At 45.9% G+C, this 21487-nt stretch overlaps 1 protein-coding gene across 6 annotated transcripts in view; it reads right to left on the reverse strand.

Moving 5' to 3' along the window:
- Positions 1–21487, reverse strand: part of Cyfip2 (cytoplasmic FMR1 interacting protein 2) — a 119011-nt gene that overhangs the window by 94457 nt on the left and 3067 nt on the right. For all 6 annotated transcript variants that reach the window (NM_001252459.1, NM_133769.3, NM_001252460.1 and 3 more), the window contains exons 2-3: positions 3208–3347; positions 1327–1416 (exon numbers count right to left, since the gene is read on the reverse strand). In NM_001252459.1, coding sequence (NP_001239388.1) covers positions 1327–1416; positions 3208–3324 — 207 coding nt within the window. In that variant the 5' untranslated portion in view covers positions 3325–3347. The remainder of the gene's footprint in view (positions 1–1326; positions 1417–3207; positions 3348–21487) is intronic.

The following is a 21487-nucleotide window of genomic DNA, read 5'->3' on the forward strand; positions in this document are numbered from 1 at the left end:
AATTGCATCCTCCAGGGCCGTGGAAAGCAAACACCCATTGTTTAAGCCGTTTACTCATGGTATTTTGCTACGGCAAAATGATCTCCATGTCTAGACCTCATCTCCATCAATGCTACGTACAGTACCACACATAGACACACCCCAATTTTGGGCAGTCTGAAAATTCTGTCTTTGCTCATGCTGATGGTCACCTAGCCCCCTCCCCATCTCATCTCTGACTGCTTCAACCTTCCATGGGATGGAGAGAACCACAGAAAGAGGTCAGGACCGTTCCCAGGTTCATGCAAGGACTTACTAGCTGTAGGACCATGAGCAACCCGCTTATTAATTTCTCCAGACCTCAGTCTTCTCATCTCTACAATAGGTATAATGATCCCTTTGCAAGCCCCAGGGTTATTATGAGGCTCTGATGCTATCACACAGCAGATTGCCCTGCCTACATTTCAAAGAGCAGTGTGTACAACATATGCTATCATTACCTCCTTACGAGGCTGTACTAAAAAGTGGCTTCCCCCACCTAGCTTCCTCTGGCCTTCTCAAGGCCCCTTGAAAAGCTGACCTTCAAACCTTTATCACAATGTGGAACATTTATACAGTTTTATATTTGCCTGCAATAAATATTTCAAAGGCCAAGCTTTGTCACCAGAGTCCTAAGTTTAGAACTAACCACCATTCAGCAGTGAGACCCCCGAGTCAATTTCTTAACAGTTGAGAGGCTTCAATGTTGGCCAGCTGAGATATTGGGGCTGCCAATGACCTACCTCACAGGGTCTGTGTGAGCATTAAATGAGACAATGACCATGAAATGCCTGCATAGAAAAGGCGTTTGGTTGCCTTGTCTCTTTCGCACTTGATTCACCGAGAACTGAGACTGGCCCCACACTAACTCTAAAATCAGCTCACAGCAGGCACACAATGCATAACAAATGAGTTGGGTTTGTAGAACACATCCCGCACAGTGAGAAAGGTCCAGGGAAATGGTGCAGGGGCCCACAGATGAGGAGTCTAGAACTCTACAAATGTCTATGAGGATAAAAGGGAAGAAGAGAATTCTGCCCTTTTAGGGTCAGACCCTAAGAGGAATGGAAAACAACTAGTTCCATTTATGAATGATTTAGGCCAGCGGCTTCCTTGCGTCAATAAATAATATCTTGCAAAGCCACATCACTGTCATTTTTAGGAGGAACTTTTTTTTCAGGATGGAAAAAGGTCCCCTGACTATGGCAGAGCATACGGGGGAGCTAAGCACAGGTCTGGTGTGGGAAGCTGCCCATGGTTCCTCCTGCTTCTGCGGGGCAGCTGCACATGTGGGTCATGGAGACTTACCATGCTGGAGTGGACCGTTGCCTGCTCAATGTACCTTGCAATGCCCGTGACAAATGCATTCCTGTCCTCGAAGTTCGTGTCAAAGTTAGCCTGTGGAGGTAGAGGACAGGAGGGACATTTGGTTGTTGGAAAACACATCAAGGCTGGCTGGGTGTCTAGGGAACAAACAGCTGCCAACAAAAACCCGCAAGCTTTCTGTGGAAACCTACTGCCCGGTGGCTTTAAATATTACCCCCTGGTCAGCTAAGGGCAGACAGGCAGTACCTGCTTCTCATCGGTAACTGGTTTCACGCAACCAAGCCTCAGAAGTAACCATTTAATTCCAAATTGGCACTTTTAGATTCCAGTTAATAAGGCTTTACTGATAGACTTTGCCTATTTATTCATGGGATAAATGCACTGACTTTATATGCATGTCATCATGAATTAAAAAACAAACAAACAAACAAACTATCTAAGCACAAGGAAACCATACTTCCAGCTAACTAAGCAAGTCCAAACAGCTGCTAAAAGTCAAGGTGTGCAGGGCGCCTATGCAGTCACTGAGACATGCGTGCCTGAGGGTGCACAGGTGTCAATGCACGAGTCAGGCCACGGATGCACTTTTTACAACAACAGCCTGGGAAGATGGAAACACCCAGCAAAAGCCGAAATAGATGTCAGTGTGTACAACAGGCTGGAAGGGACCACGAGCCGCCTAACCATAAGGTGGTTTTACTGCACTGATGCCCGAGTAATGGCCACAGGAGAAGATTTTCTCCCTGTGATTTTTTTTTTTTTTGAGACAGAAGTCCTCTCTGTAGCTCAGGCTGGTCCAGACTCACAGCAACCCTCTTCCTTCAGTCTCCTGAATGCTGGGATTACAGCTGTGAGTCACCACAGCTGGTTCCACAATAAATGTTAAGAAAAAGATGAATTAGAAGTATATATATATATGCATGTAAAATGAATTTCTATTTTAGTAAAAAGAATAACTATTTATCATATATACTTAACAAAATGTTCATGAACACTGAGAAGGGTATGCTGGGATAAGAAATTTCTATGTTACACTTTTCCATTTTGTTTATAATGAAAATCTCTCTACATATCACTAAAATTAAAATATGCTTATATAGTTGAAATTGTGATCTCTGTTAAAAGCTACTTATAAGTCAAATTTAGGAAATGAATCTCCAAGTATGTGACTGATATATGTAATTATTGAATGAAATGAAAAAAAATTAATTATATTTATTCATAGTTCACCATTTAAGACTTAGCAAAAAGGCCCAATGTTGCCCCAATTTCCAAACTAACACATTTATTCTCAACATGACATTCAGCCTGACACACCCAGACAAGGGGCTTGGGCCAAGGGGCCTCTAGCTGCATGGATACGCTCCTTACTGGGCCTGCCAGAGTCATAGCTGTATGTAATGGGATGGTGGTTTATCAAAAGATCTGATCTAGGGCCAAAGCAAACAACTGTGACCCACTTCCCTGAGCCTCGGGTTGCCATGCGGGCTTATGTGAGCTCTTGTCACGCACATGAAGGAAAAGTAATTACCCAGGCAGACTCTAGAGGCTCCTAAGCTGCGATATTTAATTCATGAGATCAGGGATGCCATAATCCGGGTGGTGCAATAGCAGGAACAGGCCAGCAGGAATTCGGGGTCAGAACAGATCAACAAACACTCCCTAGGGCAGGGAAGCGGTTCTGGCACACATTTGTTAGTTAATCTATTCCTTCCACCGGGATCCTAGAGTGCACGAGGACTCCATCAGCTCCTGACCTTTCACCTTCTCGACACAGACCCCTCCTCCCTGTACTTCAGGGCAGGTCCTTTTACAGGACCTCTGGAATCCAGGTCTCTCCACTGACCCCGCTATTTCTATTACCTGGTACATGATGGAGGATGGCGGGGGCTCGATACATGGCTGCTGGTCTGGGAGGGGCAGTTCCTCCAGCAGGTCCACGTTGGACAGGGCATCTTCCAAAGTGACGTGGGTGGTCATGGCTGCGGCGCCTGTCTTTCACACTGATGGAGAAGAAGGGAGAATTTTAGACACCTCCAAATAATTTCTTTGTCCTCATCCTGTCCAAGCCCCTTCTGGAGGTGGAAAGGGTCAAGGGTCACTGAGGTCACTCTCAAATTCCACTTCCTCACGGTAGAATATCTTCTACCTACCTACACCTTTAAAATCTGAGTCTCACGGTCAGTGAGATGGCTCAGTGGGTAAAGGCACTCACTGCCAAGCCAGATGACCCGAGTTTGATCCCTGGAACCCTCGTGGTAAAGGAGAGACCCAACTCTCACAAGTCGTCCTCTGACCTTCACACACCCACCATGGCATGTACCGGACACTACTACATCATGTACACACAAAAATAATAAATTAGATAATATATACATTTTGAGGATAACTCAGCTGAGCCTCATGCAAGTTAGAGTATGCCCCCACATGAGTGGTGGAGAAGCACAGCTCTGGGAAGTAATGAGACATGTGACACACACATGGTCAAGCAAGCAAGGACCTGGATTGATACTGGGCACAGGGACATGGGCCAGGACTCCTGTTCTTCTTAAGGACATTCATCAATTCCATTCTTAGATAATGGTAAAGGAGAAATATCCATCATTAAACAGCCAGGATGATCAAGGGGACCTGGGCCTGGGTTTTATAGGCTAATAGAGCAGGGACTATATAATAGTTAACTTCTATAAACCAGCCTTGTTTGCATCAATGAAGAAGCTGCCATGTCTTCCCGTGGCCTGGGAACATTTTATGGACCACACCAAAGTAACCAGGCCTCAGTAGGTATTTTCATCTTGGACCCAGGCAGGATGAAGCTGATTGGATGTTAACTCAACTCCTTGCTGCTTTGCTGCCTGGCAACCAGGGCAGCTAACCAACCCAAGCTAACTGCTACTTTAAGAATATAGCACCCTGTGAGCAGAGGATTCTTCTTCTTTTTTTTTTTTTAACACAAATTTACAGGTGAAAACTGATCAAAAGCTTCTAACGCATGACTTAGGGTATAACTCGTGTTCCCATAAGTCGCCTCCGAAAATGATATCTTAAACCAGGCATAGTGGCAGATGCCTGTCATGCTAGCATTTGGGAGGCTGAGACAGGAGGATCCAGAACTTGAGGCCAGTTTGGGTTGCACAGCAATTTGTAGGCCTGCCTCTTTACGCAGCGACTGACCTCACACTGCATCCCTCAAGTGAAACAAAGACCAATACCGTGAGTTACCACAGTGCAATGAGATAAGAACTCAAGCATACAAACTGGAACCCCCGAAGTCTCTGAAAACTCACGAGCACGCGGAACTTATCCACAGTGATTTCAGACACAGGTGGTAATTACTTAGAACTTAAGAGCATGAAGAAAAATCCTCAATACATTTAGTGGAGGGTAAGAAAAGTGGAGCTTGGGTCTTGAGAGAGAGCTCAGCGGACCAGGATTCTTGCTGCTCGTCCAGAAGGCCTGAGTTCGGTTCCTAGCACCCAAGTTGGCTCAAATCCACCTGTGTATGCAGCTCCAGGGAATCTGGTGCCCTCTTCTGCACTAACATAAAAAAAACAAAAAAACCCCCAAACCTTTAAAGAAAGAAAAGGGAAACTCCATTAACCCCATGTTGCACTTAAAGAGATCAAAAATTTCAATCCCAAAGAAACAAAGCCAGAGGAGTCGGCCATGACGAAGACAGCAGAGGTGAACGATAACCACCACAAACCCCCAAGGCTTACAGAAAGATCAGGGACAAGGAAGCCAAACCTTTGCTACATGAATAAGAGCATGTAGAGGAGTGCTAGCCTAGCCCCACACGGAAGTGTGGTTAAAGGGCTGGAATCTCTCAATGCCAGGGACTGCGCCCTGAAAAACTGTGTCCAATTCCAGGCCACAGGGGCTGCAAAGAGCTGTAGTGTATATACCCAAGATCACACCTCAACCAGGCATTTCCTTCAGGTCCAAGTCTGGCAGGGCAGATGGGGGCTGGGCTGGTACAGAGCAGCTGACTAAATTCACAGTCCAGTGAGTTTCAAACGCACCTTCTGGGCATGTACCCTGCCAGTGGCCCAGCCAGCCTCCAGGAAGGACACCTGGAACTCAGCAGTGACCTTCCCCTCCGCCTTTCTTCTCATCCGGACTCAAATTCTAAGCGTGGTGCTCAGGTCTACAGTGGCATGACTGCCAGGCCACACCAAAGCCTCTCCTCTGCCACCACCTCCTCCTCCTCCTCCTCTTCTTCACATTAATATCCTTGGATTTATATCTTACAAATTATGTGTATGCGTGTGTGCCTGTGTGTAGGTAGGTGCACATGTGTGCAGGTGCTGGTGAAGCCCAGAAGAGAGTATCAGATCCTCTGGAGCAGGAATTATAGGCAGCTGTGAGCCTCCAGATGTGGGAACTAAACTCGGGTCCTCTGCAAAAGTAATATGTGCTCTTGACTTCTTAGTCATCTCTCTAGCGTCTCTCTCATTTCTACTAAGTCTACTTGAGGGAGGGATAATAATTTATAGGGTATATGATCTATGACTACAAAGCCCAACGGTTCCCTTCATTATGTCAGACAATAATAATAATAATAATAATAATAATAATAATAATAATAAACCTTTCTTGATGCCGGGCACAGCTAGCATTCACCTGCTTGCATATCCTATCAGCCATGGGGACTCTGCTCCATAGACGAGTGGACAGTCAGTATTTAGAAGCATAGTATTAATGGGTTCTGGCTCTGTTTTCACCAAGAATCACACACACACAGCTTAATCCATATCTGCTGGGGCTCCACCCCTAAGACCAAGATGGCATCGGTTAAAAGCATACTGTTTCGTCGCAGTAAGAAATCCAGACTGCTATTTGCTGATCCAACTGCTATGACCACCATGCCATTGGCCAGGTTGCGGAGAGCAGGCTGTCGATCACACTGTTGGCTGGGTGTGAAGTGTGTAATTGCAGCGGCCTGAGAAGTGCAAACATCCATGACCATGGAGCTGCTGCAGCCCTCCTCAGCGAAGCCCAGGCAACCGTAAGACAAAGCAGCAGCTAGCCCATGCGAACCACACGAACCCATTCATCTGAGAGGAGGATGCGTGCACACACACAAACAAACTTATTGAAACAAAACTGTAAGGGCAGGCTATATAAAGACAGCTGAGCTTTGAGGAAGGGGAAAGAAGAAAGGTGAGGCCTTCAGGGCCAGAGAAACGGTCTAGCATTCCAGATTTTACATTACTATAAAATACGCATTAAATTTAAAATGCAAACCCTTAAAAATAATAGGAAAGAAAGAAATGAGTGTGTATAGCAACAAATTGTTGGTATAGTCACGTCAAAAGGAAATGTTCTAAGTGATTCTATGCTTGGGATGTGTGTGTGTGTATACTGTATTAGTGTGTGCACATACATGCACATGTGTGTGCCAAGTGCCTGTGACAGCCAAGGGGGACATTGGAGGATCTCCTATTCTCCTGTCACTTTATTTACTTCCTTGAGACAGGGTTTCTCACTGAATCCAGGGCTAAGCTGATAACAAAAATCAATCAAACAAACAAAAACCAAAAAGAAAAGACTTCAGCGTCTCCTGTCTCTGCCTCCCGCAGCACTGGGATTCTAGGCTTTTCCACCGGTGCTCGGGTGGCAAGCACTCCTACCCTCTGATGGATCTACCATCTCTCCAGTCTCTAATTCGGTAATCAGATGGTAGATACAACTGGGATACAGCTTGAGAATGACTAAAATAAAGTAAGGGGAAAGAAAGTTTAGAAAAACACAAGCTCACTCTCTTTTCAATGCCACATTGGTGTATTACTGTGATGTTTGAATGTATTATGAGGAAAAGAGTGATTATGAGATGTGTTCCGGGTGGTGTTGAGACAAAGGCAGTCTTTTTTTTTTTTTTTTTTTTTGGTTGATTCTTTTTTTTTTTTTAATATTTTTTATTACATATTTTCCTCAATTACATTTCCAATGCTATCCCAAAAGTCCCCCATACCCTCCCCCCCACTTCCCTACCCACCCATTCCCATTCTTTTTGGCCCTGGCGTTCCCCTGTACTGGGGCATATACAGTTTGTGTGTCCAATGGGCCTCTCTTTCCAGTGATGGCCGACTAGGCCATCTTTTGATACATATGCAGCTAGAGTCAAGAGCTCCGGGGTACTGGTTAGTTCATAATGTTGTTCCACCTATAGGGTTGCAGATCCCTTTAGCTCCTTGGGTACGACAAAGGCAGTCTTGACATGGCTGAAAGGAGATACACGGTTACGACTGAAGAGAATCATTAAGACCCAAATACAGCAGGAAAAGGTATTGTGGTTAGCTTCGAGTATGGGCTTGATACAACATGAGATCACCTGTGAGCAGTCTCAGAGAGCGACTGTCTACACTGGGTTGACCTGTAGTCATATCGATGGGGGATTGTCTTAACTGAGCTGACTAACGTTGGAGGACCCAGCTCACTGTGGGTAGCACCATTTCTTAGTCAGGGAGTCTTAAACTATATAAGGGGAGTGTGTATGTATTCATTTCTTTTTGCTTCTGAGTGTACAATGTGACTAGCTGTCTTGGGGTCCTGTTGCTATGTCTTCTCCAAGGAGACAGATTGCAGCCTGGAGTTGTAAGCTAAAATAAACCCTTTTTCCTTGGGTTGCTCTTTGTCCAGGTATTTTACTATAGCAATATACATGAAACTAGCACAAATATGGATAAGAAGTATCCAGAAGAACTTATATGTTAATAAATATGCATATGTGAGGAGCGGGTGTGGCAGCAGTCCCAAAGGTGCCAGGGACTGTAGCTAAGTCGTATGACTTGCACCTGACTTCCTCCTATAAGCCACAAACATCTTGAGAGCTGCACAGGTGCACCAGGATACTGGTGAATCCATTTTGATGGAGATATGCCCCTGCTGCCCTGATTAGCTGAAGCTGCGTACCTGGTGAGGTGACGTGGCCTGCTGTGCGTGGATGGGAACTGAGAGTATAAAAGAGTGAGAGGCCCAGGGTTCGGGAGAGATATAAACAAGAAGAAACAGGACTGAATAAACGTGTGCAGAAGGATCCTGTTGCAGCGTGGTTCTTCCTGGCCAGTTGAGTGAGCGCAAGATGCATGCATGCACATATGTGTTTATATTAAAATTAAAACACATTACAAAGTCCACACTGACACAAATACACATATAGAAAGATACAAATATGATATTTATATGTACAGATAGAAGCATATACATTCAAGTATGTATTTCTGCCCACCAAAAAAGACCTAGAAACAAATCCCAACCCATAAGCAACACGCACCTTCAGTGCTCAGTCGCAGTCTGCAACTATGACTTCCTATTAAGGAACTGAATTTGTGAGTCCAGGCCTGGGGCAGAAAATGTCCAGGAAGGTTGAGAACTTTCCTGGCATCGCAAGGAAGCTGACTCTTTAAGATACTGGGGCTGAGCTGGGCATGTAATCAATATGGAAGATGATGCAATGTCTTCAACAAATAAACTGAAAGGGGCAGAGGGGTAGAGGGGACAGAGGGGTGCAGAGGGTGGATGGGGAGAAGGTGGGGGCAGGGATGGAGGATATGGAAGACGCACGCCTTTAAATCCCAGCACTCGGGAGGCAGAGGCAGGCGGATTTCTGAGTTCGAGGCCAGCTTGGTCTACAGAGTGAGTTCCAGGATAGCCAGGGCTACACAGAGAAACCCTGTCTCGAAAAACCAAAAACCAAACCAAAACAAAACAAAACCCAAAGAACAAAAACAAATAAACAAACAAACAAAAAAGATACTGGGGCTGTAGCTGTATGTGCAACAGATCCAGAGGAGACCCTGACTCAAGCTTCCTCTCTCCCTGGATCGGACCATGAACATCCATCACCTAAGCCACAGTGGACCAGAACAAGAGTAAATGCCTTCATATCACTGAGACCATAGAGTTACCAAATCAAAACCTGGTTCTTATTCCTTGGATAGTGCCTGTGATCCAACTGTTGTGTAGAAAATGGGAAAACACAATGAGATAACTTGTCTTTCCTAACCCAAATAGACTTCTGGGTAGGATAATCAATTCAGAAGAAAAAAGACACAATTTGTTTTCCATTCGGAGACAATGCCTACTGTAACACCTGCTTTCCAACCCCTAATGAATAAGTGGGTCTATGCACTGATCCTCAAGGGGGCCAGCATCACTAAATGAAAACAGCCAGGTGACTCACATGCTGTCTGATGGATGGATACACCATCACGTGGGAAGAATGCTGGACCCAAAAGGAACACCAGAATCTCTTCAATCCTTTGATTTCAATTCACATTATAACACATTACAGGCATGTAATCAATATGGAAGATGACGCAATGTCTTCAACAAATAAACTGAAGGGGCAGAGGGGTAGAGGGGACAGAGGGGTGCAGAGGGTGGGTGGGGAGAAGGTGGGGGCAGGGATGGAAGATGTGGAAGCCGCACAGCAGTGGAGGGCTGTGAGATTTAGTAACCTGACACAATGTTTGTTTGGAGCCTGGTTCAACTATTTGGAACTCACCACCCCGCAAGCAAAACTGTAACACTTAGGGAAAAACAAACAAACTGGAAACTGAATCCGGACTGCACCCTGGATACTTGGGAGAAACTGTTATTTTAGCTGAAACGCAGTATCAGAATTATGTTTTAGAAGTGTTTTCTAGAAATATCTACTGAAATAGGAACAAAGTGACACAGGGGTTCACTTCCCAATAATACAAGATGGGGAAGAAAAAGAACGTAATCATAGGTAAGGACGAGGGTTGAATGGGTAAAGGCGCTTGCAGCCAAACCCGGGGATCCAAGTTTGCTTCCGGATTCATGTAATTTGTCTTTTAACCTTAAATATATTTTTACAAAATCAGGCACGTGTAAGAACTGTTGGTGCCCTGTGATGCTAGTAAGGCGTGCTCTCTCTCTCTCTCTCCCTCCCTCTCTCTCTCTCTCTCTCTCTCTCTCTCTCTCCTATCCAATTGTGTGTCTGTCTGGAACTTTCTGTTAAAGCCTCCAGCTCAGTGTAAGCACCCAGTTTTTATTGGAATTCCCTGTCCCTTCCTCCCTGCCCCCACTGTCACTTACCATGGTCCTTTCTCTCACCTTTCCCCTAAAACCTGGGCTTCTTCAGGACTTCATAGGCTCCAAAAAACATCCATTTACTAGAATAACCCTTAAGGTGCTCCCCTTAAAAATAGTAGCATCCCATAGTTTCCTTGAAGAAAGTCAGTACATGGGCTGCCTAATAAAACCAACAAATTAAAAGGCTTTGTTTACATAAGGCGGCTTTTCTTTTCTTCTTGGAACTACAGCTTCTGCAATGGATTTGACTCTGCAGCTCATCCGCTGCCTAAGGGAGGTGGAAATCAGACATTTTTAGTTCAAGTGCTGGAAGTCAGTGCCAAACCCACATAAATCAGAAAGGAGGATGTTCTAGAAGCTTGAACAGAGGTATATGTGAAACCAAGCGTGTCTTTTTTGGCCCGGGAGGCCAGCCTGTTATGCAACCTGAGAAAACTCCATGTGTCTAGTCCATGCGCACGGGCCGTTTTGTCATTTTGGAAAAGAGAGAAATGAATTACTCCAAATTCACTTGAGGCCTGGTTCACCTCAGGCAGTTGTGGTCTCTCAGCTTGAGGATTCAGGGAAGTTTGTTTAATTCAGTGTCTTCACAACCAACCTAAAGCCCCTGGCCTGGCTGCCCCAAGAGAAGTAGCAGCTCTGAGCTGATAAGTAATTTGCTTCTGAGAGGGGAAGGCAGAGGCTCCAAGGCTGAGATGACTGACAGACCGCAACAAGGCAGGGTGAATCCTGGCACCAGTGCGTGATAGGAGTTAGGAGAACCTGGTTTTGGAAGTGCAGGGACTCTCATTTGCAGCTAAAGTAGGATCTCACTGCTACGCTCCTTTTGACAACTTCTGGAAGGAATGAGAAGTAAGGCAGTTTTACCAAGGAGGAATAGCAGTGGGTGGGTCTGAGGGCTGGGTCTGAAGCTGTTGCTCAGCACGGAAAAGCCACTGGACTGTAAGCTGTTATTTAACCCCTTCGCAACCACAGTTTCCTTATTTGTAAAAGGATCACAATTTATAATAGTGCCCGTCCTTTTTTTTTTTTATTTTAAAGATTCTTTTTTTTTTTTTAAGATTTATTTATTGGTTATATGTAAGTACACTGTAGCTATCTTCAGACACTCCAGAAGAGGGAGTCAGATCTCGATACGGATGGTTGTGAGCCACCATGTGGTTTCTGGGATTTGAACTCCGGACCTTTGGAAGAGCAGTCGGGTGCTCTTACTCACTGAGCCATCTCACCAGCCCCCAGTGCCCGTCCTTTGTTCTGAGCATTTTATAACTTTTCAGCATGTAGAATACTTAACAAGGCAGCCTGCACCGGATTAAGCATTCAGGAAATAAGTTGTTAGAAGATAAAAGTAGGAATTATCAGCTTACACAATTATCAGCTTAGTCACAATTCATGAATCACGCCAAGCCTCCATTCTCTGAAACAGACCGAGAGCTCTCAACAGAAATCAGAACAGCAGGTAAGGTGGGAGCAGAAAGACAAGCACCAAGAAAAACCATGACGGGGCAGCAAGCTGGCTCAGCTCAAAGCATTTGCTGTGCAAACCTAGAGATCTGGGTTCAATTCCCAGAACCCATATAAAGGTGAAAGGAAAGGAGAAAACCAACTGCAAAGCTACCCTGCCTTTCACACATGCGCACATGACTCTCCTTGCAAGTGCAGTGCACACACACGTATGCTCGCCTAGTTAGCTTTTTGTTGCTATGAAAAATCTCTGCCCAAAAGCAACTTGGAGAGAAATGAATTCATTTAACCTTATTGGTGATAGATCATCATGGAGGGAAGTCAAGACTGACACTTAAGCAGGAGCCTGGAAACAGGACCACAAGGGACACTGCCCACTGGCTTGCTGAGCTACTTTTCTTATAAGGTCCAGGCTCACCTGCCTAACGGATGGCTCTACCCACAGTGGTCTGGGCCCTCCTGCATCATTGGCAATTAAGAAAATTCTTGACCAGTGCACACACAATGCACACACACACTCACACACTACTAAATTTTCTTTGTTTAAAGACTGGCTTGCATGAGATTACTTTTTTGTAAAGGTTAAAGCAGAAAGGGTCTTCCTGATTGGACTAACTCAGCCAAATTAGGATCTCCTGTCTTCAGAAGAATCAACAATAACAAACAGGCTTGTTTGGGAATGCAGCCCTCTGCTCACACTAAAGCAGAGGCTTCTCACTGCCCAGCACTGAAGGCCATGCATGGCGTGTAAACCACAGAGTAGGTGAACACGGTCGTGATTTCCCCACTCCCCCACCGAGGCAGGCCTTGTCACTAAGATGTCTGTATGACTCTTTCATCTTGACTTCCCATCAGCACTGCCCCACAAATTCAAGAGGGTAGCAGCTACTATCTGATGTTCTTCTTAGATCACCGTTACTGAGAAATAAATGCATTCATTCATGCTAGTGATTGGCAGAGGCCAGGCTCACAGGATATCTTTCTTTCTAGTTCCGTGTTATTTTAGGCCATGCCTGCTTTTGTATCTTTTTGGAAAATGCTAAGCACATCACCTCCTTCCCAGGTTGGCTGCTTTTCCAAAACTTCCTCAGGACCACAAAACTCTCCTATGTTGGAAAGATGAGGAAACAGTCATTTGGGAGATTCACAAATATCTAGAAGCCGGGTAGTCTCCTTCTATTCAGCTATCCAGCTAGAGGACACACACACACAGAGACATATACTTACATAAGCATATATATGGAAAATACTATGCAAAGACATGTTAAAGTATAAAACAATTAAAAGGGTCTCATTAGTATAAAATGGGATGGCATTTGGGTAAGCAAGCAAAACCATCCTGCTTGTAGCAGAGGGTGGCAGGAAGCTTTGCGGGCATAGAAAGTGGTCACGGCAGGGTACAGCTCCATGGAGACCCATGCCCCGGAGTGGAGCCCCTTCGGACCTCAGAACCAGCCGAGCAGGCAGACGCTTATGTATGCTCATCTCACGGGGATTCCAGAGTGTACCACGCTGGGCCGTGCAGCCTCTGCTGAGTGGGTTGGGTGTGAAGAGCTGTACAGGAACAGTCTGCACAGACAAAGGCCAGGCTTCCCAGCTGTCAACCCTGTGGGAACCACTCGGAGCTGCTTTTAGGGGATAACCTATACTGAGGCTTCTTATTTTTCTCTTATGATCTCTTTTAAGCTAAGAAATGAAGACTAAGGGTATACAGGTGTATAAAACAGGTATGGGGCTGGTGAGGTGGCTCAGCGGGTGGGAGCGCTGGTGCGCTTCTGAGGGTTCTGGGTTTGGATCCTAGCAACCGCCTGGTCGTTCACAACCATCCGTGGTGAGATCTGACGCCCTCTTCTGGTGTGTCCAGAGACAGCTACAGTGTACTTACATATAATAGTGAATGGGTCCTTGGGCTAAATCGAGTTGGGCCAGAGTGAGCACGGCCCAAGGGAGCGGGTTGGAGTGAGCTAACGGCCAGAGCAAGCAAATAGGGCTGTCAGCCAGCAGGGCCAGAACCAGCATAGATCCTGAGTTCGGTTCCCAGCAGCCGCACGGTGGCTTACGGCCATCTGTGCAGCTGCAGTGCACTCATATACATGAATGAGTGAATAAATCTTTGAAAAAAAAACAGGTGTGCAAATCAAATGTTTTGATTCGAAATGTTTTCAGGGAAATTCATTTTCAAACAATTTCTTGGCATTACATACCAAACTATCATATATCAAAGATGAAAGTGGTTTGCATGATGATAAGATAAATGTGTGTAGTGTGCATACACAGGTAGATGCATGTTCCCATGTACGTTAGCATGTGTGTGTGAACATGCATGTGGAGGACCAAAGCTGACATGGCATGTATTCCACAACCACTTTCTATCGCACACACAGAGGTAGCACCTCTCTAATCCAGAACGTGCAGACTTGGCTAGTCTTGCTAGCCAGCTTGCTCAAAGGAGCGGGTCTCCAGGCTCCCACCTGGACTTTGACACCGGTTCTGGGAACCAAAATCTGCTTCTCCAGCCTCCCTGCCCCCACTGAGGTCCTCACTGAGCCATCTCTGTGGACCCTGTACTCGTTTATTGTTACGTAAATATTTCACCCTGTAAGGTACAGGATATCGTCAATGTTTTTCAGTTTGTCTACAGTTTGGTTTTTTATTTGTCAAAGCTGAAAACGCATTTCAGAAGTAGATACTACAGAGTAACAAATGCAAAAAACCAAAACAAAACAAGAAACAACAACAAACAAAAAAGCATGTTTAGAGCCATTTTGGAAATTGTTGGAAATTCTGTCATAATCTCAAGCCAAAATTCATTTCACCCCCCCCCCCAAATGCAGTAACTCAGACAGCAATTTTAACAATCGAACATTCCAGCACAATGCAACTGGATGGAGTATGAATTTGTTACATGCTGAGGAACAACAGAAGAAAATGTTGAAAGTGTTTGTTTTCTGTAATTATACCTTGTTGCTTTTTACTTGGCCAAAGTAAACTCACTACAATTGGAGCTGAAGAGATGGCTCAGTGGTTAAGAGCACTGGCTGTTCTTCCAGAAGACCCAGGTTCGATTCCCAGCACCCATTCAGAAGCTCACAACTGTCTATAACTCCAATTCTAGGGGATCTTACACTCTGTGAGCGTTGTATGCATGTAGTGCACAGACATGCATGTCAGCAAAACACCCAGTTACATACAATTAAATACAAGGAGCAGGTAACGGTGCCTGCTGACAAGTCTGGTGACTGGAGCTCAGTCTCTGAGACCCACACAGTAAAAAAGAACTGACTCCTGCCACTTGTCCTCTGACCTCCACAAACTTGCTATAGCACATGCTCATATGTGTGTGTGTGCGCGCACACACACAGCCCATAAATAAATAGTAAGTGGATAAAATATAATAAAACTAAAACTTTGTAAATGGATATTCATAGCAACATTCAACACAACTGTCCAGAAGTCCAGGAACTCTGAATATCCTTCAACTGACCCATCAATAAAACTGGTACCACTGTAAACATGATAGTATTCAGCAGTCCAGATACATACAATGATCCTAAATGCATGCATGAACCTTGAAAACACCATGCTAAGGACAAAAAGATTCACAGTGTATGAATCCATTTATACAGTGGGTCTAGAAGAGCTATGGAGACACAAACGGACTTGTGGTTGCCTAGGGTTGGGTGTGGGTTTGGAGGAAATCGGTGTATGAGGTCTCTCTCCAGACATGTGCTAAAATATTCTGTGACTGTGGTTGCACAGGTTTGTTACTTACTACAAATTATGGAACTGTATGGTTTAAATAGTAGTTGCCAGGTTATCCAACTATGTCTTAACAAAGCTGCCCCCCCCCCCAATTAGTATTTTTAGGAACCAATGGGTATAACATAAAAAAGTTGGGTACAGAGAGAGCCAGAGATGAAGCAGGAGACAGTGGGAGGGATAAACAGAGTGACAGCCAAACCCCTCCCTGTCGCATGGAAAACCCCTAAATCGGCTGTCCAGCCTCTCCCTTGCCTGGTTGTTGTCTCTCTGCGACACAGTCTCATTGCTCTAGAGCTGACAGAGATCTCTTGGTGTTGGAATGACAGGTGCGCATGCCCACCTCCACGCCCACCTCCACGCCCACCGCACAGTTCTCATCTCACACTGTGCTTCTGCTGCAGCTCCACTCTGCAGGAAAGACGTCCAGATGATAGGAAACTGCTGGGGCAGGGGCAAGATAGACTTTGAAGTTCAAAATGAACGACAAGAAAAAAAGAGTAGCTATCCTACAGAGTTCTCTTCCCAGTGACGCAAAAACCAGGCCCAGACATGACTCTTGCACGCAGTGACTTGTCTGGTTAAGGACTAACACAGCAATCTGGGAAGACAGAGTTTGATGCAGCAACTGACATTTAACTTGACATGAATTAAAAAAAAAATCTAAACTTTCCAATGGAACAAAACACGAAACAAGAAAAGAAAGAGAACATCACTTTTGGCTTGCTTTTATCAGTGACAAACCTTAATAATATAGATGTTTTACGTTAAAACAGAGATCTCAGGAGATTAGGAAAGGGGGTCGGGGAACAGGGTGTGATTTATGGCAACAGGATGATCAATTTGGAAAAGACTTAAGCCTAGAGCAGCGGTCTGAGCACATCAGAGACTAAGATGCAGCTACTCGAAGAACCAGCCCCTAAGGGAAGCCCCGCTCTGCAAGGCTGTCCTGCACCACGGAGACTTTTAATACTTTATTTTTTTTCAAAAGCATATGCATGTATTGCTTTGAGCAGAATTTTAAATTTGACTCTGAAATATTAACAGCCCACAGAACAGTTGAGACACCTGGCAGTACACAGCCCCTGCTGGCTAAGCAGGGCCTCATGGCCTATCCCCTGGGAGCAGAGGCCCTGCCACCTGCCACCTGCAGCAGCTCTCTTCTCAGGGAACCTGAGGGTGGAGCAGAGAAGCCCAAGACAGCCTCCCCTTGAGCTCCTGCAGAAAGCCTATCCAGCCTGCTTGTTTTTCTACAAGGACGCAGCGAAACAGACCTTGGAGCAAAGGGCCTTGCCATTTCATTGGCTGCTTTTCTCAGTTGCTTCCTGTGTTGGTGGGTAGAGGAAGGCATTTTGGTGACAACCAAAAAGTCAGCAGATGCCACAAGCTCAGGGCCACAGTCCCCAGTCATTTATGCAGGGGAGGTCATCTAGCCACAGCACCCACCTAATTTTGCCCTGAGTAGGGATCACAGCAGAATGCCACACGAGGAACCCCAATGGGACTTGTATGTAAAGAGGGGAGTGAGCTAAAGGAACCATCTGCTGAGGAAAACAAGAAGGGACTTTCAGGCTTGGTCTCTAGGTTGGAGGATGCAGAACTTGCCTCCATCACTGGGGACCTGAAACCTGAACACGGCTCCGAGACTGACTTAGGCTCCCAAAGCACTCACTGTGAACTGTGGAGATTGAGCTCTGGGGGCTGGGGGTGGGGTGGGAGGGGGGCAGCTCAGTACGCACAGTGCTTAGTGTGCAAGCATTCAGAACTGAGTCGGATCGCCAGGACCCATATTTTAAACGGTAAAAGTTGGGCGTGGTGATGCTTGCTTGCAATGCTAGTGCCAGAGAGGCGAGGACACGTGAATTCTTGGGGCTCACTAGTCAGCCTCACTAGTGAATGATATCCATGGTTGCACGGTCGACCCACAGCCTCCATTTGCACACACACACACACACACACACACACACACACACACACACAAGAAAATATAGGAAAGCTAGAGTGCCGGTAGCCTCCACCGTGATGTCAGAGGCTGTGTGGTAGGATTTGTTGCAACTCACAGTTCAAGCACTGAGGTCTGCAAACATGCTGCATTTTGTAAAGCAGGAGGAGAGGTTTCAAAGTGTCCCCACCATATCACATCTAACGTGTTTGTCCTTTCTGCAGAGCGTGGAAAGGTTGATGCGGTCACATCAATCATGTGACTACTGTACAGCATGTAGGTTTAGAAAAAGAAAAGAAAAGAAAAAAGAAAATGACTGTACTTGGTCTTTTCTCCCTGGGCCTTTCTAACCCGTGGGCAAATGATTCTGGTGCTAGGTGGGACATTTGTCTCCATATAAGGAGCATGCTTAAAGCTACACTTCCTCAGCTTGGACCATCTGCCCACGGTGGCCAGAGTATACAGGGTCACCAGTCTCTTCAAGGACATCCTGGCTGTGTGTGCCTTTGCTCAAACCACAGCCACAGCTTTGTGGCTTGTTTCCTCCTCTTCTCAAGTCCTACCCTGTGTCCAGACCCAGGCCTTGATCGACCTATTCTGAATGTAAGGAAAACGTTGCTCATGTAGGCAATGGAATGGGTTTTTAGCCATAAAGCTAAAATCATTTTGTGTGCAGAAAAATGGACGCGACTGGAGCTCATCAAATCCAGAGAATTAAGACAGTCTCAGATAAGGCAAATGTTACACGTCTTCTCTCATTCATGGGACCTAGATTTTATACAGATGCATAAAATCTCCTATGAACAGATCGGGAGGAAAGGAGAAGCAAAAGTGTCTAGAGGAAGGGACTAATGTGGTGGGGGGAGGAAGAGAAAGGTGATGGGCGAGGTGGGGTAGGGGATGGGGGTGGGGAATGCTTGAAGTAAGCTACACGCTCGTATGGAAATGGCCCTGTAGAAGCCAGTCTTCTAGAATAACAAGAATAAACAGGTCAGCCCCTCTCACAGCAGCTATACTCTCCCACACTCCCACAGAACTCATGGTGTGGAACTCTCAAGTCTCTCATCCTGTCACTAACCGCTTCATACACTTACAGACTCTCTGGGTTACCACCGATGCCAGGAATAGACTTCTTTTCTGGGTCTGACTCCTCCAACTAGCACAGGGGGAGGGGCACTGGGCACGGCATATTCGTCAATGTTTAATGATGTATTGACTATATGAGCCAATGACCCAAATTCATGTCTCCTGTTGTTTTTTTGTTGTTAAGAATTTGAAACAATATCATGGTCCCTCGAGGCACCACATCTTCAGAAGCCTTCCTTGTCTACTCTTCCAAGAAGCTAAGGAAACCTCTGTAGATGATTCTCTCATGCTTTAGTCCCTATTGCCTACTATATCATGTCTCCTTCCCACATGGAGCTGTAACAGATTTGGACACTGAGGGGAGACTTTTAGATTGTAATTATTACCTCACGATTCCCACACTGCTGGAGTCGATCATAAAGCATCACATTTTAAAGGCACACACGGAAGTATGCCTCAGTACTGAGATAATGAGTTTCTGAGATGAGGGTCTGCCCTGTATACTCTTTGAGTTTATGGGCTGTCTTAGGGTTTTACTGCTGTGAACAGACACCATGACCAAGGCAACTCTTATAAGGACAACATTTAATTGGGGCTGGCTTACAGGTTCACAGGTTCAGTCCATTATCCTCAAGGCAGGAACATGGCAGCATCCAGGCAGGCATGGTGCAGGAGGAGCTGAGAGTTCTACATCTTCATTTGAAGGCTGCTAGCGGAGTACTTGCTTCCAGGCAACTAGGATGAGGGTCTTAAAGCCCACACCCACAGTGACACACCTACTCCAACAGGGCCACACCTTCTAATAGTGCCACTCCCTGAGCCAAGCAGATATAAACCATCGCACAGGCCTTTGGGGAAAGCTGGGCAATTCTCTCAGTCAGCCTTAGCTTGTTTCTTAATTCCCCCTCCCCCCCAGAGGGACCTGGTCCAAACTTTGGAGTTTCCTAAGGTCGCCTCATCAGTCCATCACCTTTACTTTCTGTAGAAAGCCTCACATCCTGTCACAGTTCATCGTAACTGTCAACATAACAGGATGTAAACTCTGAAAGTGACTCCAGGAAGGTTTGACTAAGGAGGGAACGTCTACCCTCGGCACCGAGTGAGTGGCACCTCCCCATGGGCTTCATCACAGAATAAATAGAAAGAAATATTGATGATGATGATGGTGGTGACGATTAATAAATAACAAGCTGAGTACCAACATTCATCGTTCTCCAACTCCTGACTCAGCATACAGTGTGACCAGCTGCTTCATGCTCCTGCCGTCATGATGGCCTGTACCCCTTTCAACTGCAAACCAAAAGAAATCCTTTCTTCCTTAAGTTGCTCTTTATCGTGTGCATTTTTGTGAGATTTCCAGCCCTCCTAGGGATTGGAGTCTGAGAATTTCTACTGTGAGAAGACTGGCTGCTGAGGTCAGCACCCAATCAAAATGTGCCACCCCCAATGAGGTCATCACTGGGCCTCTTCCTTTTGGGAGGTTCTATTTGCTTTCCTCTGTCATCATACTGCTTCTGAGATGACACGAGGCTTTCAAAGTGCCACCCAGGCAGCATGAGCCCTTCAAGAAAGTCCGCTGCAGTCAGCTCTGTCCCCTGAAACCATTTCTCTCAAGAATCTGCACTTGATTCATTTCTCCTCTGTTGCCAGGGCCTAAAAAGTACTGCTTCAGTGGATGTCTTCTGTGGCAAATCACACGCACAGTTTACAATGGCCATAGCTCCAAGGCTACCGCCCGAACTTTTGCATCCTGGCAGATAACCTTCACACCCTGAGTGGATCCTGATATGTTTTTACACACATAAGGACATTACAGAACCTGTGAGCCACAAAGTGCCTTTCGGTTTCTTTTTGGCTCCAAGGCACAGAGAAGCCACAGAACCAACTCTTAAAACTGACACGCAAAATACACTTAATAAATCGTTCCTTTAAAAACAGAGGCATGCATCCAAAAGAGGCATGCTCGGGAGTCCCGTTCTCTTCCTCTTTCCATGACTTCTTCTCCACCTGGGGCTTCACAGACATTATCTCATCCCAGGGCTTTGGTGGCAACAGATAGGTGACAGGCTTAATGGACCGCTTTCCATTGCTCAATTGTTGAAGTCGGAAAAGGCAGTGGCCAAGTTAAAGGCTCTCAGGAAGCCTAGGAGGAATCCCAGTCCTAGCCTCACTGTGCTGCCCTGTCCATCCCAAGCTTGCCCTTGACATTTTTGAATTGGTTGCAGAATGCTGAATACACAGAGGAAGACATTCTTCTCCGGCTCTGTGTGCTGAAACGTGAGAATTACCGCTGCTCTCCTGCCCCCACCCGGTCCTCCTGCCAACTCAAGTTCAACCACGTTCACTTTCAGCAGTTGCCAGGTGAAGCCCTGGCCAACACCTTGTCTGATCACATGCCTTTCTAATGTCTCTGGCACGTACCTCAACTGATCCAGCAGACCAAGTCCCCTTGAAAAAGCACGATTCAGGTAAGTCCCGGGAGTGAAGAGGTCCGAGAGGACCGTGAATTGACTATGCACATGAACCAAATTCTCGGCGATCGTGTAAATACTGCATCGCAGCAATAGGGGTATAAATAGGAGACCGATTGTGTGCCACACACTCTATTCAGAGCTTTCGTGCATCTTTCATTTAATAAGAACATCCAAAGATGCACTGGCCCCTCCCCCACCACAGCTGGCCTCCGAGTCACAGGATTCACAGTCTGCAAGGCACAAACTGCTGCCTTCCCCATCCACCAACCACCTCCAGCTACAATCGCCAAGGCCATTCGCCGGACCCTAGATATAGCTTTGCTTCTCAAATTGACAAGACCAAAGGCCTTTCACA

Source organism: Mus musculus, chromosome 11 (assembly GCF_000001635.26).
Source record: "Mus musculus strain C57BL/6J chromosome 11, GRCm38.p6 C57BL/6J".
Taxonomy (NCBI): Eukaryota; Metazoa; Chordata; class Mammalia; order Rodentia; family Muridae; genus Mus; species Mus musculus.